General features: G+C 36.6%; 1 protein-coding gene across 1 annotated transcript in view; it reads left to right on the top strand.

Moving 5' to 3' along the window:
- Syx17 (syntaxin 17) overlaps positions 1-15,533 on the top strand; it is a 52,745-nt gene that overhangs the window by 5,969 nt on the left and 31,243 nt on the right. Inside the window, exon 2 of the mRNA XM_090387891.1 lies at positions 8,810-9,005. Within this exon, the coding sequence (XP_090244017.1) occupies positions 8,810-9,005 (196 nt within the window). The remainder of the gene's footprint in view (positions 1-8,809; positions 9,006-15,533) is intronic.

The raw sequence follows: 15,533 nt of genomic DNA on the forward strand, positions 1-15,533 counted from the left end.
AAATTCCTATATATCATTGATGAGACTCAATGATCTGCCCTGGCAGCCCATCTGCACTGCTCAGCGAACTTCATATTTGACTGCAGAATTACCCCCAGGTCTTTTTAACTTTCCACTTCCCTGAATGTAGTACCACACAGTTTGTACGTTTCTCTTGGGTTATTGCTACCCATACGCAGTACTTTGCATTTGTCAATGTTAAACATCAGTTGCCACTCTCAGTCCTTTTGCCCAACTTATCTAGATCCAGTTAGAGTAGCATACTATCTTTAACAAACCTGCCAACCCTTGTATCATCTGCAAACTTGGAAATTAAACCCGATATACCTTCATCAATATCACTGATAAATATACAAAACAACAATGGGTCTAACACCGTACCCTGGGGAACTCCACTAATAACATTTGTCCATGAAGAGCAGTGTCCATTGATTACAGCTGTCTGTCTTCTCCCACTCAACCATCCCTTTATCCATTGTAGCAATTTAGCCTGAATGCCATACCACTCCAATTTGTACAGCAGTCTTCCATGTGCAACAGTATCAAAAGCTTTCCTGCAATCCAAGTATATGATATCAAAATTGTTTTTTTGCATCCAGGTCTTTTGTGACCATATCATAGTATCCTATCAAACTGGTCAAACAAGACCTCCTTTTAACAAACCCATGTTGTCGTAACTATTACTGCAGTCTTGTCTAGATGATCCTGCAATGCTTCTTTAACCAGTGATTCCATAATTTTCCCAGGAACACAAGTTAAACTAACAGGGGTATAGTTACTTGTTGTCACCTTTTGAATCCTCTTTGTGAATTGGTGATACACTTGCACATCTCCAATCCATGGGGACATCTCCTGAGTCCAAGGAAGCTCTCATAATTATGGCTAAGGGTTTGCTTACTTCCTTTGCTACCTCCTTTAATATAACTGGATAGATCCTGTCCACCACAGGTGCCTTTTTTATGTTAACTTCAACAATTTCTCCTCCATTTTGCTCTCAGTTATTAAAAAATCACTTAGCTCCCTGTTAGAATTAGTATTAGTAGAGGCATATGATGCAAGAAAGCAAGCTTATGCAGCATCAGCCAAAAAAAAAAAAAAAATTTCCCCCCATTTCACTCCTCCATCCGTTCCAAATACCTGTCTAGCTCAGCCTTAAATTTATTTAGGCTATTAACTTCCACCACAAAAGATCGAAGTCTGTTCCACCAATCAACTACCCACTGGCTACAGCAAACTTCCACACATCTATCCTACCTGTCTTTCTTCAATTTGAATTTATGCCCTCTCAGGTGATTACTCTGAGCAAGAGGAACAATCTCATCAGCATTGAGCATGCTCAAACCGTTCAAAGCCTTATACACCTCAAGTTTGATAAACTTTTGGCACTCCCCTCTTTGAATAACTCCTATTTGGTTGGAAGTGGGTAACTTGAATAAATTTAAAGCAGGATTAGATAAAACTGTACATCCCCTTTGGGAATACAGATAAGGTGGGTTTTTTTTATTTTTAGCTGATTCTGTCTAATAAGCTCTCTTCCTACATTTGCCACACTGTGCATAGCATCATTTTTTTTTTTTTTTTTTTACCAAACTGGTTTATAATACCTTTATTGAAATTTTACTGCTATGTCACAATAGTAGCAGCAAATTGCACAATTTGGAAAAAATTATGAAATCACGTTAACTGATTATTCATTTATGCAATTTCATAATTAAAAATGAATCCATTTAATTCCAATTATTTCGTAAATTCTATTCATCATTAAGGCATTTTGAATGATATATGAGTTGCCTTTGTGGTTGTGAAACTTGTGAGCAGGATTGTGGACGATTTTTATAACCTATTATCAGTGCCTTTTTTTGTAAAAAAAAAATAGGTGCCGGTACTCATTCTTTGCTATCAGGAAAAATCGAAAATTAAAAGGATATGAAAAGTACTCTAAAATTTTTTTTTTCCTGATATTGTTACTTTCGTAGTAATGTTTTTGGAATAAGAACAACAAATTTAGTGTATTAACACAGTTTATTAAGTATAAATTAATTATTGAAGTATATATAGAAAAATAAGTAAAATGTGAATAAAGTAAGTAAATAAATCGGTCAACTACTGAGTGCCAGGCACTCAGGATGACATGAATGGTCGTTAAAGTGTAGTATCTCAAATAGAGAGCTTTATGGTAACTGAAAAAAGTTTCTAGTACCCCAGCTTGGCCTAAAACTGAGGAAATAATGAAAACCTTGTCTATTTGAGTTTTTCCAGTTGTTGTGAATGCCAAGGGTGGGAGAAGTGACTCCGACTTCTTCCTAGAGAAGCGACTGGCAGGTGAGGGCCGTGCATGACTCTGCGCACTCACCTCTCCACCACCAACGCCTCAACACTGGCTCTCTGATTATTTCAAAGCTGGGACAACACCAGCTTTGAAAATTATTCAAAATACTTCTGGTCGCAAAATTTATAAATGACCTTTATAGAATTATTAACTAACTATTTAGCAACCTTTTTGTCACCAAAAGGAGAGTTACTTAGTACAAAGAAGTGTGCTATCAAAGTGCAATAAAAAATTGATCGTTTAATTTTAACACATATATAATTTATAATTTATCATTTAATTATAAATGATAATTTCAATTGGAATAGTTTTCCCTTGATAAGCATCGAATAATGCATAGCTAATGTGATTTTTAAATTTTTTGCTCTGTTAGCAATGGAAATAGAGAAGGGGGGGACATGAAAATTACTCACATTTTCCTGTCTGGCGCCACCATTTTTAATTTTAAAATTATATTTTAAACGTACTCGTTGAGCTCTTTCCAATGGTGTAGCTATAGGTTGTCGACAACATTTTTATCCCCCCACATTTTAACCTCGCCTACATTTCTCAGACAGATTTTTATCAACAGTGATCAATATGGCATTATGTTGGCCCACTTGATGTGCAAACCCATGCAAAATTTCTAGTCAATAGGTTGAGTAGTTCCAGAGATGCTGTGACAGACAGACAGACAGACAACCAAGTGACATTTTAAGGGTTCTTCGTTAGACTATGGCCCCTAAAAATAATAATTAAAAATAAATAACAGAAGTAAAAATAATTTTATAATAAAGTTTTTGTAGAATATTCCAAATTTTTATTAAGTTTTCATACGACACCCTATGCCAACTCCTTTTTTCCTATACAGATATATACAGTTATACCCAGATATTTATTAACTAATAAATAAATATTAATAAATAAATAGTTAATAAATATCTGGGTATAACTGTATATATCTGTATTTGAAACTATGGACCCCAGTACTCCAGGCCCATTTGTCACTATTCTTTTTTCCTCTTTGTGTGTGTCGGTTGCTGAATGACGTTTCCGAAGCAGCCACAAATCGACATATTTTGCTGGATCGAAGCGGGTCAGCGGTGGGCATACAATTTTAAGAAACAGTAGTGAAGAAACTGTTTTTGTCATCTACGAAACTCTGGTTGGGCTGACAATCACATTATTTTGTGAAAATCCTCGTTCACATTCACTCGATGAAATTGGTATCATACTCAGAGCGTCCATCAAATTCTTCAATTCTTCTGAAACCATCTTTTCAATTAGGTATCCCCAGAATCCATGAATTGCATTTAACTGTAACCTAATTGACAATTTTCTAACTTCATTTTCACCAAATGCCAACAATTCGTGCTTAGAAGGTTTAATACCTTCGTTGTCCTCGTTTTCCTTCTCTCATCATCGGTATTGTCACTAGTTCTTAAATTTGAATTGTTTCTTTTCTTTTTTTTTTGAAACTCTCCAAAATGTCAGTGTCATTCGGATATTCAGGTACTGTGACCATGTAAACAGAGATAGGGAAAATTTACGGCAAAATGTGGATAACACACTTCCACGAAACAACAGATGATTATTTCTCGAACAAGGTGCTTACAGTTGATTCACGAAGGTGTCTAACCTATAGCCCACCCAGAAGGTGAACTAAAACAGCATTTTAAATTTTGTTAATTATCAAAAAAAACTCATTAAATGCTTTGTTCAGTAAATGTAATTGTGTATTATACTTAATAAATTTTTGAATATTTTCAATTTTACTTTTACGTGCAACAAGATATGGAAAATGTAACACACTAAAGAAATCTAACTTTGAATTTTTTTAAATATGGCCCCTGTACGGGAAATGTTTGGACACCACTGCAGTAGGTGGGCCAGAGCCCATTGGGATTACACCTTGATCTGCTGACTGCAGACCAGCGCGACTTCTCCATGTGTGGGATGGGTGGTTGGATAATCTTTACATACCAACCAAGAAATATTGTTCCAAGGTTCAGGCCTAAATGGTTGTCAGATGAACTAATGAGACATATGGCAGAGAAGAAAAATGCATGGGATACATACAAATTAATGGGTGACATGGAAGCCTATGATAGATATAAGTTGGTCTGTAACCAAGTCACAAAGGAGATTAGGCAGGCAAAGGCTGATTATGAGAAATCCTTGGCAAAGGACGCAAAGAAAAACAGAAAAGAGTTCTTTACCTATTTAAACTCAAGAAGGAAAGGGATGAATCAGATTGGTCCACTGGATGTTGATGGTTCAACAGTTGAGGATCCTGCTCAGGTGGCTAACAATCTAAACGAGTATTTTGCATCTACATTCACACATGAGGAGTTATTCAGGAAGGGGAATGTCGTAGGTGAAGTAAACATTGGCAGTGAGCTAGATTATTTTCTAATAACTGAGAGGAAAGTGGAGGAGAAATTGCTGAGGATAAACATAAAAAAGGCACCAGGGATGGATGGGATCTATCCAGTTATATTAAAGGAGGCAGCAAAGGAAGTAAGCAAACCCCTAGCCATAATTATGAGAGCTTCTTTGAACTCAGGGGAGGTACCCATGGACTGGAGATGTGCAAATGTAACCCCAATTCACAAAGGAGGATCAAAGGCTGACACAAGTAATTATAGACCTGTTAGTTTAACTTCGGTTCCAGGAAAATTAATGGAGGCACTGGTTAAAGAAGCACTGCAGGATCATCTAGACAAGAATTCAGTTATAGCTCAGACACAGCATGGTTTTGTTAAGGGCAGGTCTTGTCTGACCAATTTGATTGGATACTATGATGTAGTCACAAAAGAACTGGATGCAGGGAATAACTTTGATATTATATATTTGGATCTTAGAAAGGCTTTTGATACTGTTTTGCATGGAAGACTGCTGCACAAATTGGAGAAGTGTGGCATTGGAGGCAAATTGCTGCTATGGATAAAGGGATGGTTGAGTGGCAGAAGACAGAGAGTGGTAATCAATGGACACTGCTCAACGTGGACTAATGTTATTAGTGGAGTTCCTCAGGGTTCAGTGTTGGGTCCATTGTTGTTTTCTGTATTTATAAATGATATTGATGATGGTGTATCAGGCTTAATGTCCAAGTTTGCAGACGATACCAAGGTTGGCAGGGTTGTTAAGGACACTACTGATACTATGCTGCTGCAACAGGATCTGGAAAGGTTGAGCAGATGGGCTGAGAGGTGGCAAATGAAGTTTAACATTGACAAATGTAAAGTACTACATATGGGAAACAGTAACCCCAGATCAACGTATCAACTCTGTGGTACTACGCTGACAGTGGTAGAGAATGAAAAGGACCTGGGGGTAATTGTGCAGGCAGATATGAAGTTCTCTGAGCAGTGCAGACGAGCTGCAAGAGTAGCTCATGGTGTCTTGTCAATGATATACAGGAATTTTTCTAGCAGGGATAAGGATGTGATTATTCCCTTGTATAAGGCAATGGTCAGGCCACACCTTGAGTACTGTATACAGGTCTGGAGGCCTCATTTCAAGAAGGATGTAGAGCTGCTCGAACGAGTACAGAGAAGGGCAACAAGATTAATGAATGGAACAAAGGGGTGCTCTTACGAAGAAAGGCTTAAGTTTTGCAAATTACAGAGCCTGGAGACTAGGCATCGGCGAGGTGATCTGATAGAGGTGTATAAGGCTTTGAATGGCTTGAGCATGCTCAATGCCGATGGGATTCTTCCTCTTGCTCAGAATAATCACCTGAGAGGGCATAAATTCAAATTGAGGAAGGACGGATGTCGGATAGATGTGCGGAAATTTGCCTTTAGCCAGCGGGCAGTTGGTTTGTGGAATAGACTCCCATCGCTTGTTGTTGAAGTTGATAGCCTAAATAAATTTAAGGCTCAGCTGGACAGGTATTTCGAACGAACGGAGGGGTGAAATGGGAGTAGTGGTTGTTTTTTTTTTTTTTTTTTTTTTTTTGGCTGATGCTGAATAAGCTTGCTTTCTTGCATCATATGCCTCTACTAATGCTAATGCTAATTCATGCTTAGAAGGTTTAATACCTTCGTTGTCCTCGTTTTCCTTCTCTCATCATCGGTATTGTCACTAGTTCTTAAATTTGAATTGTTTCTTTTCTTTTTTTTTTGAAACTCTCCAAAATGTCAGTGTCATTCGGATATTCAGGTACTGTGGATAACACACTTCCACAGGCAAAATGTGGATAACACACTTCCACGAAACAACAGATGATTATTTCTCGAACAAGGTGCTTACAGTTGATTCACGAAGGTGTCTAACCTATAGCCCGCCCAGAAGGTGAACTAAAACAGCATTTTAAATTTTGTTAATTATCAAAAAAAACTCATTAAATGCTTTGTTCAGTAAATGTAATTGTGTATTATACTTAATAAATTTTTGAATATTTTCAATTTTACTTTTACGTGCAACAAGATATGGAAAATGTAACACACTAAAGAAATCTAACTTTGAATTTTTTTAAATATGGCCCCTGTACGGGAAATGTTTGGATACCACTGCAGTAGGTGGGCCAGAGCCCATTGGGATTACACCTTGATCTGCTGACTGCAGACCAGCGCGACTTCTCCATGTGTGGGATGGGTGGTTGGATAATTTTTACCATGTACCACTAAGTTGTAGAATGGTAATCCCTTTAGCTCTCTTAATTCGCAGAGCAGCACTAATTGCCTGAAGGCCAGAAATGCGAATGGGGCATACCGAGTTAATTCTCTCCTAATCCGTTTGCTATATGAAAATTTTCTCTCTCAACGGAAACTATTTTAAATGTAACTTCCAAGGGAAATTCAAAATAATTAAACAGAGGTCCGACTGAGTAATTTAGAATTATAAAAATGGTTATACAGTTTTATACAGGAAATATCTTAACAATAGATAGTGAAAAATGCAAATTGAGTTAAATAATTTTAAGCTTATTTGAATAGTAGATAAACATGGGAAAAAAATTTACGGAATATTACAAATTTCAAAGTGCACTGCATCCAAATGTCACACGTCACTGTTAATAAAGGTGCCGGTACGCTGTACCATTGCGTACCGTCACAAAAAAAGCACTGCTTATTATACATAATCAAAACTGTTCTTGATAGTTTCATTTATGTTTTTATTCCTTCAGGTATACATAATCAAATCCAGATGCAGGCCCCCCCCCCTTTTTTTTTTTACCTAACTTCAAATAATAGAATAAAAAAAGTCTTCTGACATAAAATTGAAGTGATATAAATTAGGCAATATAAATAAAAAGCGTCTCACTGGAAAGAGAATTTACTCTTTAAATAAGCTAGTGACTAATATTAAACTGAATCTTATTTTTCACCTTTATAGTCAACCTCCATGATATATTGCAATCACTTGAATTATAAATGTTAGAGACTAAGTTGATCACAGAATCTGACGCCTTCAAGTTACCTCTTTCATTTGATACCTTCAACTGACTACTTTGCACATGTATTGTAAAAGTGTACTAAATGTGTTATTGCAGTTAACAGTAACAGTGGTGCAGTAGTTAACTAACTCAACATTTATAACACATTCTCAAATGTCTTTCAATATAGTCAACTTTTCAAAAAAATTTATCAAATTAAAATCATTATTTACAAAGGCCTAAAATTCCTTCCTTAGGGCTAGGCCCTTTTATTACTAAATTAATATTTGTAAAATCAAAAGAGAAGTTTGCCTCAATATAATATGTAGAACACTTCTGTAGAATACTCTCCAGAAATTAAAACGAAAAAATCGCAAATCTTGCATTACTAAGCATCTAAACAACTGGTTATAAATTGCATTGAAATGTGTATTTCAAAATAAAAGAATCCACCTAAAGAGCTTTTGCTCTTCAGGTGGATTGTCAGAGGATTTCAAGTGGGTACTTGTTGTTATTGTTTTGAAGACAAGTTATTTATCTGTACTGAATTATTGGGCACTTGGCTTCAGACAGGTACACAATAAAGATATCAGTAGAGATACTTCTTTTTTTTTAATTACTTAGCTATGTTCCTGAAAAATGGTATGTGTAAACGTTAAAAAAATTAGAATCTTGATATATTCTAAAAAAAAAATAATTCTATACATAATTGTTAATTTCATTTATTTTTTTAGCACAATTTTATATATTTAAAAAATAAAAACTGCTCATTATATTAAACATGGTCAAAAGTCAGTGCTTAAACCAACTAAATATTGGTTTAAGCACTGATTTTTCATCAAAAAAGATAAATGGAGTGACCAAATGATAAAGCATCATTCAACATTAAGTTTCAGAAATGAGTGGCTTGACTTACCCCAACCAAAAAGGAGATCTTCACTTGATTCTAGCAACATGATTTTACTCTATTTGGAGCTTTATTACGGGATGGGCTGGACGATTACCCTCATATCTTGAAACATAGCATGTCCTTGAAACTTAAAATATGTTCAATTTGGTCTCTACGTTTCACCTGACATTGACAAAATTACAAAAATTTACAGTTATTTTACCTTCAGTTTCAGGCTCAGGGTTTATGGGACCGTGTCCATATTGAGCAAATAAATGCCTCGAGAACAGTACAGCAGCTCAAAGCTGATATGTATGAACTTGAAGTAGTGGCACAGCAGGTACAGCCAGGAGATGCTTTAGAGTTTGAAAAGAGGGTGAAAGCTGCAAGAGGAGAAGCATTAGAAGCTATTGCAGCATTTATTGGTAAAAGTAATTATTATTATTTTTTTTTAATTATACACAATCTCATTCTGTAAAGCAATGAGCAAACTAGGTTTGTCATAATGCACTGATCTAATATTGCAAAGGAACTTCATTGTGAGCTGCCTTGGTATTGCAACACTAAATAAAAATCACTGCTTTAGTGGAGAAGTATATTGCTATTTATTTAAGGTATATGCCATTACTCACACCCAAGTTTTGATCCTTTCTGGGATCTCATTGGTGGGTAAGTGTACACTGTAAAGACCCAACACAGTGGTGAGATATCCACAATTATGTAAGGACAATGCTTTTTTTTAGTTTTTACTGGAACAGTGCTTTTTATTTAGTCTCCACTGAAGTAGTGCTTTTTATGCAGTTTCCATTGGAGCAGTATTTTTTATTATATTTTATTTATTACTAACATATAATATACGCAACAGGCATGTGCCCAGTTAAAGTGTATAACAAAGCAGTAAAAAAAATAACGACGATACAAAGATTGTACATAACATAAATAAATAGAAGAATAGCACACTAAGTACAATGATAGTTTATTTCAAATGGAAAAAGTCATTCAAGGAAAAAAAAATTAGGTATTCATGATATCAAAAGTTCAGTATCATGAAGAGAATCACAGAGAGCTGGCAGTTGCAGGAGACATCATCACACACACAAGAATTGATGAGGACAACTTAAACCTTGAACTCATCCATCAAACATCTAACCTGCTCCAGCTAGTTCTGTGAAACTCTTTTCTCGTCCACAGCCAAATCCAGATCATATTTGTTCATAAGTGCTATAGTTCTTTTAAAGAAGGAGTTCTTGGATATCTCTAACCTACAGTTACTGATGTGGAATTTAGTCTTCTACCTAGTAGCCACTGCCAGAGTATGTAGCTCAGTATGGCAGAGATGATCTGGCCTGTGGGTTGAACCAGTGGAGATATGATATAACAGTTATAGATACAGTATGGTTCGCCTAGTTTCCGAAGATTGAAGCTTGAAGTAAGAACAGAGATTTGGGTAGAAAATTCGGTGGTAGAACATGGGATTATGTCTGGAAAGATAGTGGATGAATTTCATTTGCAGAGATTCTATTTGCTGTATCAAATATGTATAGTGTGTGTTCCATACAGGAGCAGTGAACTCCATTATGAGGAGTACAGTTGCTTTGAATAGGAGCACAGAGAACTGAGGATCTTTAAATCTGTGTCTGCCATTTGATGAAGCCAATTTGTTTTTCACATGGTTTAAAATATTCCTAATATGTTTATCAAACCCGCATCCAGTGGTAAAAGTAACTTCCAGATCTTTAACTTCAGTAACCATAGAAATCGGAATATCATTGATGCTGTATTGGTTAACTAGAATCTTTGTCTTCCTCAAAACTACAAAAGATAAAAACTGAAACATATTTTTACTTGTAATGACAGAATTAGTAAAAAAAAAATTTTTTAAAAATACTATTTCAAACAACATATATAAATTTATTCCTAAGGCTATTAAATAGGATCCCATTAAATAGGCCCTCCTAATGAGATCCTTGTGGCTGATGTTTTGATATTAGCATTTTAATATCTAGCTCCAATTTTGTGAGAGTCAAGACGAAGATCACCTCTTTTTACTATATCAAGTCGATTTTTTGTTAACAACTGTGTTCACGACTAAAGCCATATTCCACAAGATAAGATGATGGGAAAACAATGACATATATTTTAGCTTTCTCCCATAAAAGCGAATATTTACATGCAATGTCACTATTCTTCCATACATCATGCTTTCCTGTTTTTTGAATAGACTTCGGACTATCATCAGAGTGCAATTCAACAAGTTCCTCTTGTAAATGAATTTCGACATCAGCAACATTTACCTCAAATGGAATCAGCACCTAATCTGGGATGTTCAGTTCTAGTAGGTCCTTGAACCGAACTTGCATGTCTTCATAAATTTTTTTTTTAAATGATCAACGTACACAACACAACAATCATCATCTTTTAAATCACTGCTAACTGAAGCAAGGTTTGGAAACTGGTCAAACGCACGTCGTGAGATATTAAGACTGTACAATTTGAGTTTTCCTAGGAATGCATTAATGGCTTCTTTGCTAGATATTAAATTACAATTATGTCCTTGCTGTAGCTTATTAAGAGAATTCAGTTTTTCAAACACATCTGAGAGGTAAAATATGTCTGTTTTCATGGCAACCAACTGTTTTAAAATCTCCTTTTCGTTTAGAAATGATACAATACTGTCCCAAAGGACAACGAAGACAATTGCCTTTAGACAACCATCGCACCTCTGTATGCAGTACAAGACGGTCAAATCCTTCTTCATTTTCATCACAAAATTTGCGAAAGAGACGATCTTGAAGAACATTAGCCTTAATGAGGTTTACAGCTTTTATTACAAGAGTTAAGGCTTCACGAAGACGTCCACTCAATCTATTCGCGACCAGATGTTGGCAGTGAATCACGCAATGTATGCAAAATACTTTTGGCAATGCATTTTTTAAATTAACATTTTAGCATTAGCATTAGTAGAGGCATATGATGCAAGAAAGCAAGCTTATTCAGCATCAGCCAAAAAAAAAAAAAAAAAAAAAAACCCTCTCCCATTTCACCCCTCCGTTCGTTCGAAATACCTGTCCAGTTGAGCTTTAAATTTGTTTAGGCTATCAACTTCAACAACAAGTGATGGAAGTCGGTTCCACCAACCAACCACCCGCTGGCCAAAGGCAAATTTCCGCACATCTATCCGACATCCATCCTTCCTCAATTTGAATTTATGCCCTCTGAGGTGATTATTCTGAGAAAGATGAAGAATCCCATTGGCATTGAGCATGCTCAAACCATTCAAAGCCTTATACACCTCTATCAGATCACCTCGCCGGTGCCTAGTCTCCAGACTCTGTAATTTGCAAAACTTAAGCCTTTCTTCGTAAGAGCAACCCTTTGTTCCATTTACTAATCTTGTTGCCCTTCTCTGTACCCGTTCCAGCAGCTCTACATCCTTCTTGAAATGAGGCCTCCAGACCTGTATACAGTACTCAAGATGTGGCCTAACCATTGCCTTATACAAGGGAATAATCACCTCCTTATCCCTGCTAGAAAAATTCCTGTATATCATTGACAAGACACCATGAGCTACTCTTGCAGCTCGTCTGCACTGCTCAGAGAACTTCATATCTGCCTGCACAATTATCCCCAGGTCCTTTTCACTCTCTACCACTGTCAGTGTAGTTACCACACAGTTGATACGTTACTCTGGGGTTACTGCTTCCCATATGCAGTATTTTACATTTGTCATATGTTAAACTTCAGTTGCCACCTCTCAGCCCATCTGCTCAACTTCTCTAGATTCTGTTGCAGCAGCGTACTGTCAGTATCATTAACAACCCTGCCGACCTTTGTATCGTCTGCAAACTTGGACATTAAACCTGATATACCATTATCAATAAATACAGAAAACAACAATGGACCGAACACTGAATCCTGGGGGACTTCACTAATAACATTAGTCCATGAAGAGCAGTATCCACTGATTACCACTCTCTGTCTTCTCCCACTCAACCATTCCTTTATCCATAGTACTAATTTGTCTCCAATGCCATACTGTTCCAATTTCTGAAGCAGTCTTCCATGTGCAACAGTATCAAAAGCCTTTCTAAGATCCAAATATATAATATCAAAGTTATTCCCTGCATCCAGTTCTTTTGTGACTACATCATAGTATCCAATCAAATTGGTCAGGCAAGACCTGCCCTTAACAAAACCATGCTGCGTCTGAGCTATAACTGAATTCTTGTCTAGATGATCCTGCAGTGCTTCTTTAACCAGTGCCTCCATTAATTTACCTGGAACAGAAGTTAAACTAACAGGTCTATAATTACTTGTGTCAGCCTTTGATCCTCCTTTGTGAATTGGGGTTACATTTGCACATCTCCAGTCTATGGGTACCTCCCCTGAGTCCAAAGAAGCTCTCATAATTATGGCTAGGGGTTTGCATACTTCCTTTGCTGCCTCCTTTAATATAACTGGATAGATCCCATCCACCCCAGGTGCCTTTTTTATGTTTATCCTCAACAATCGCTCCTCCACTTTCCTCTCAGTTATTACAAAATCATCCAGCTCACTGCCAATGTTTACTTTACCTACATCATTCTCCTTCCTGAATAACTCCTCATGCGTGAATGATATGAATGATAAACCCTCTGTACCTACCAACCATGGAAGGAGTGCCATCAGTAACACAAGCCATTAAATTTTCGAGTGGAATATTTTTCTCTAAAATAAAACTGGACTTCCTTAAATATTGTTTCGCCTTTAGTATCTGTTTTGAGGAATCTTGCAAAAAGCATTTCCTCTCTGAGTTGATTATCATCCATACATCTTACCTATGTCAATAAAAGTGCTTCATTGCCCATCAAAGTTGATTCATCGAGTTGCACTGCAAACTGTTTCACTCATAATTGAGCAATAAGTTGATTTTATACATCTTCAGACATTTCATGAATGCGTCTGGATATTATGTTATTGCTCAAAGGAAGGTTATCGGTAATTTTACGGGCATTTTTGTTTAACATCGTTGAAATTACAACTGATATCGAAGGCAAGATGACAGTTTCACCAATGCTATGTGGCTTTCCAGGTTTTGCTATTATTTTGCCGATTTCATATGATGCTAATAAACCACTATCTTTATTGCTTGCCTGTTTACTAAAAATCTGATCTAATTTGTATCTTCATTGAAAATTGCCTCGTAGTTTTCGGAAATACTCCACTGATTTATTTTTCTTTTCGCTGTGTCTTGTCTCCAAATGGTGACGAAGCTTACTTGGCTTCATGCTATCATTGGACAGCACAGTCATACATATAAGATACATTGGTTTTGTGATATTCTCTGGTGATCAATAAAACCATACGACAGATATTCAGTCAAATATTGTCTTGTTTTATTCTTTGCATGAGCCATGGGTTAACTGAAAACAATAAGAATATTATTAACCTCAAATATTTAATTTTGGAAAAGAGACAAGACAGGCATAATGTCATTAAGTGTTACCTCTTCAGCATTATTGCCAGAATCGGCGTCTTCAGCTGATAAGTATGCCACTGTGGAGATTTAGAAGGGGTCGGCCACGCAACCTTATGAAAGAACATATTAATGGATGACTCGACGGTGGCTTTTTTCTTTTTATTGTAGATTTCTTTGTAGCAAGCAAGCATATCATTCACCCCTCTGTTAACTTTTAAGAATTCTTCACAGTCAGGATCCATCTTCTCAAACCTCGCCATTGCCATTGCAATTTCACGAAATGGCATTGCCATCTCTGGTGATGAAGTGTCTTGGTTCCTCATTTGGTTCATCTTGAGCTTCGGCAGCATTTTCTTCATTCACTATCGCTGCCTGCAAATCGATAAGTTCTTTGTTAGATAATTCCTTCTCTTCTTCCTCCATTAACTCTTCCACGTCTTTGGCAACAATCTCCAACTGAAGTAGCTCTGCAATGTTTACAATCTTATCTGTAACCTCTTCATATGATTTGTATTTTTCAAACCCTTCAAAGCCTTTTATGTGCCGTGGGCATATTTTCTTCCATGCACCATTTAAACAACTTTTAGTAATTTCTGCCCAGGCCATATTAATGTTTAAGATGGCATAGTAAATTGTAAGATTTCCAAAAGTCTCAACATAAAATTTTTCTCATTATCTACTGCAGACAATGCTTTGAGCAAATGTGCGTAAATAGTATGCTTTTAAATTCGAAATAACACCCTGACCATAGATTGGATGAATGAAGTCGTGTTTGGCGGTAGAAATATGACTCTCACATTTGGAGTGAAATCATCTAGATGTGTAGGATGTCCAGGGGCATTATCTAATAGAAGCAAAATCTTGAAAGGAACATTGTCTTTACAATATTTTTCAATCTCGGGAATGAAGTCAGCATGACTTTATTGACGCCCTTAAATGCATGCGGATTTCCAGAATGGTACACAAGCAGTGGTATTAATCTGTAATCTCCCTCTGCATTAGCCCCAAGCAAGGGCATGGCCCTATCTTTTGAAGCCTTGAAACCTGGCATTGTCTTTTCCTCTTTGGCAATGTATGTTCAATCTGGCATTTTTTTCCAATACAGTGCAGTCTCGTCAACATTAAAAATTTGCTGCGTTGAATAGCGCCTTCATCAATAAATTTTTCCAACACATCGCAAATTTCTCTGCAGCTGCAGAATCAGCACTGGTGACTTCACCGCATACTTTAATGTTTTGGAAACCAACGTGATGCTTGAACCTATTAAACCACCTGTTGCTTGCCATGAACTTGGGTTGGGGTTCGCTGTACTTATCCTTAATATCTTCATAAATACTTCTTGCTTTTGCTTGAATGGCCATTGGATTCAGGGGGACTTGATTTTGAATTTGATTTTCCATCCATATTATTAATAGCTGTTCCATCTTTGATATAGCACCTGAACACTGTTTTGTGATCACTGTTGATCTTAAGTGTGTTGATCCTTTGGCATGTT

Source organism: Mastigoproctus giganteus, chromosome 13 (genome assembly GCF_048544385.1).
Source record: "Mastigoproctus giganteus isolate SK-2022 chromosome 13, ASM4854438v1, whole genome shotgun sequence".
Taxonomy (NCBI): domain Eukaryota; kingdom Metazoa; phylum Arthropoda; class Arachnida; order Uropygi; family Thelyphonidae; genus Mastigoproctus; species Mastigoproctus giganteus.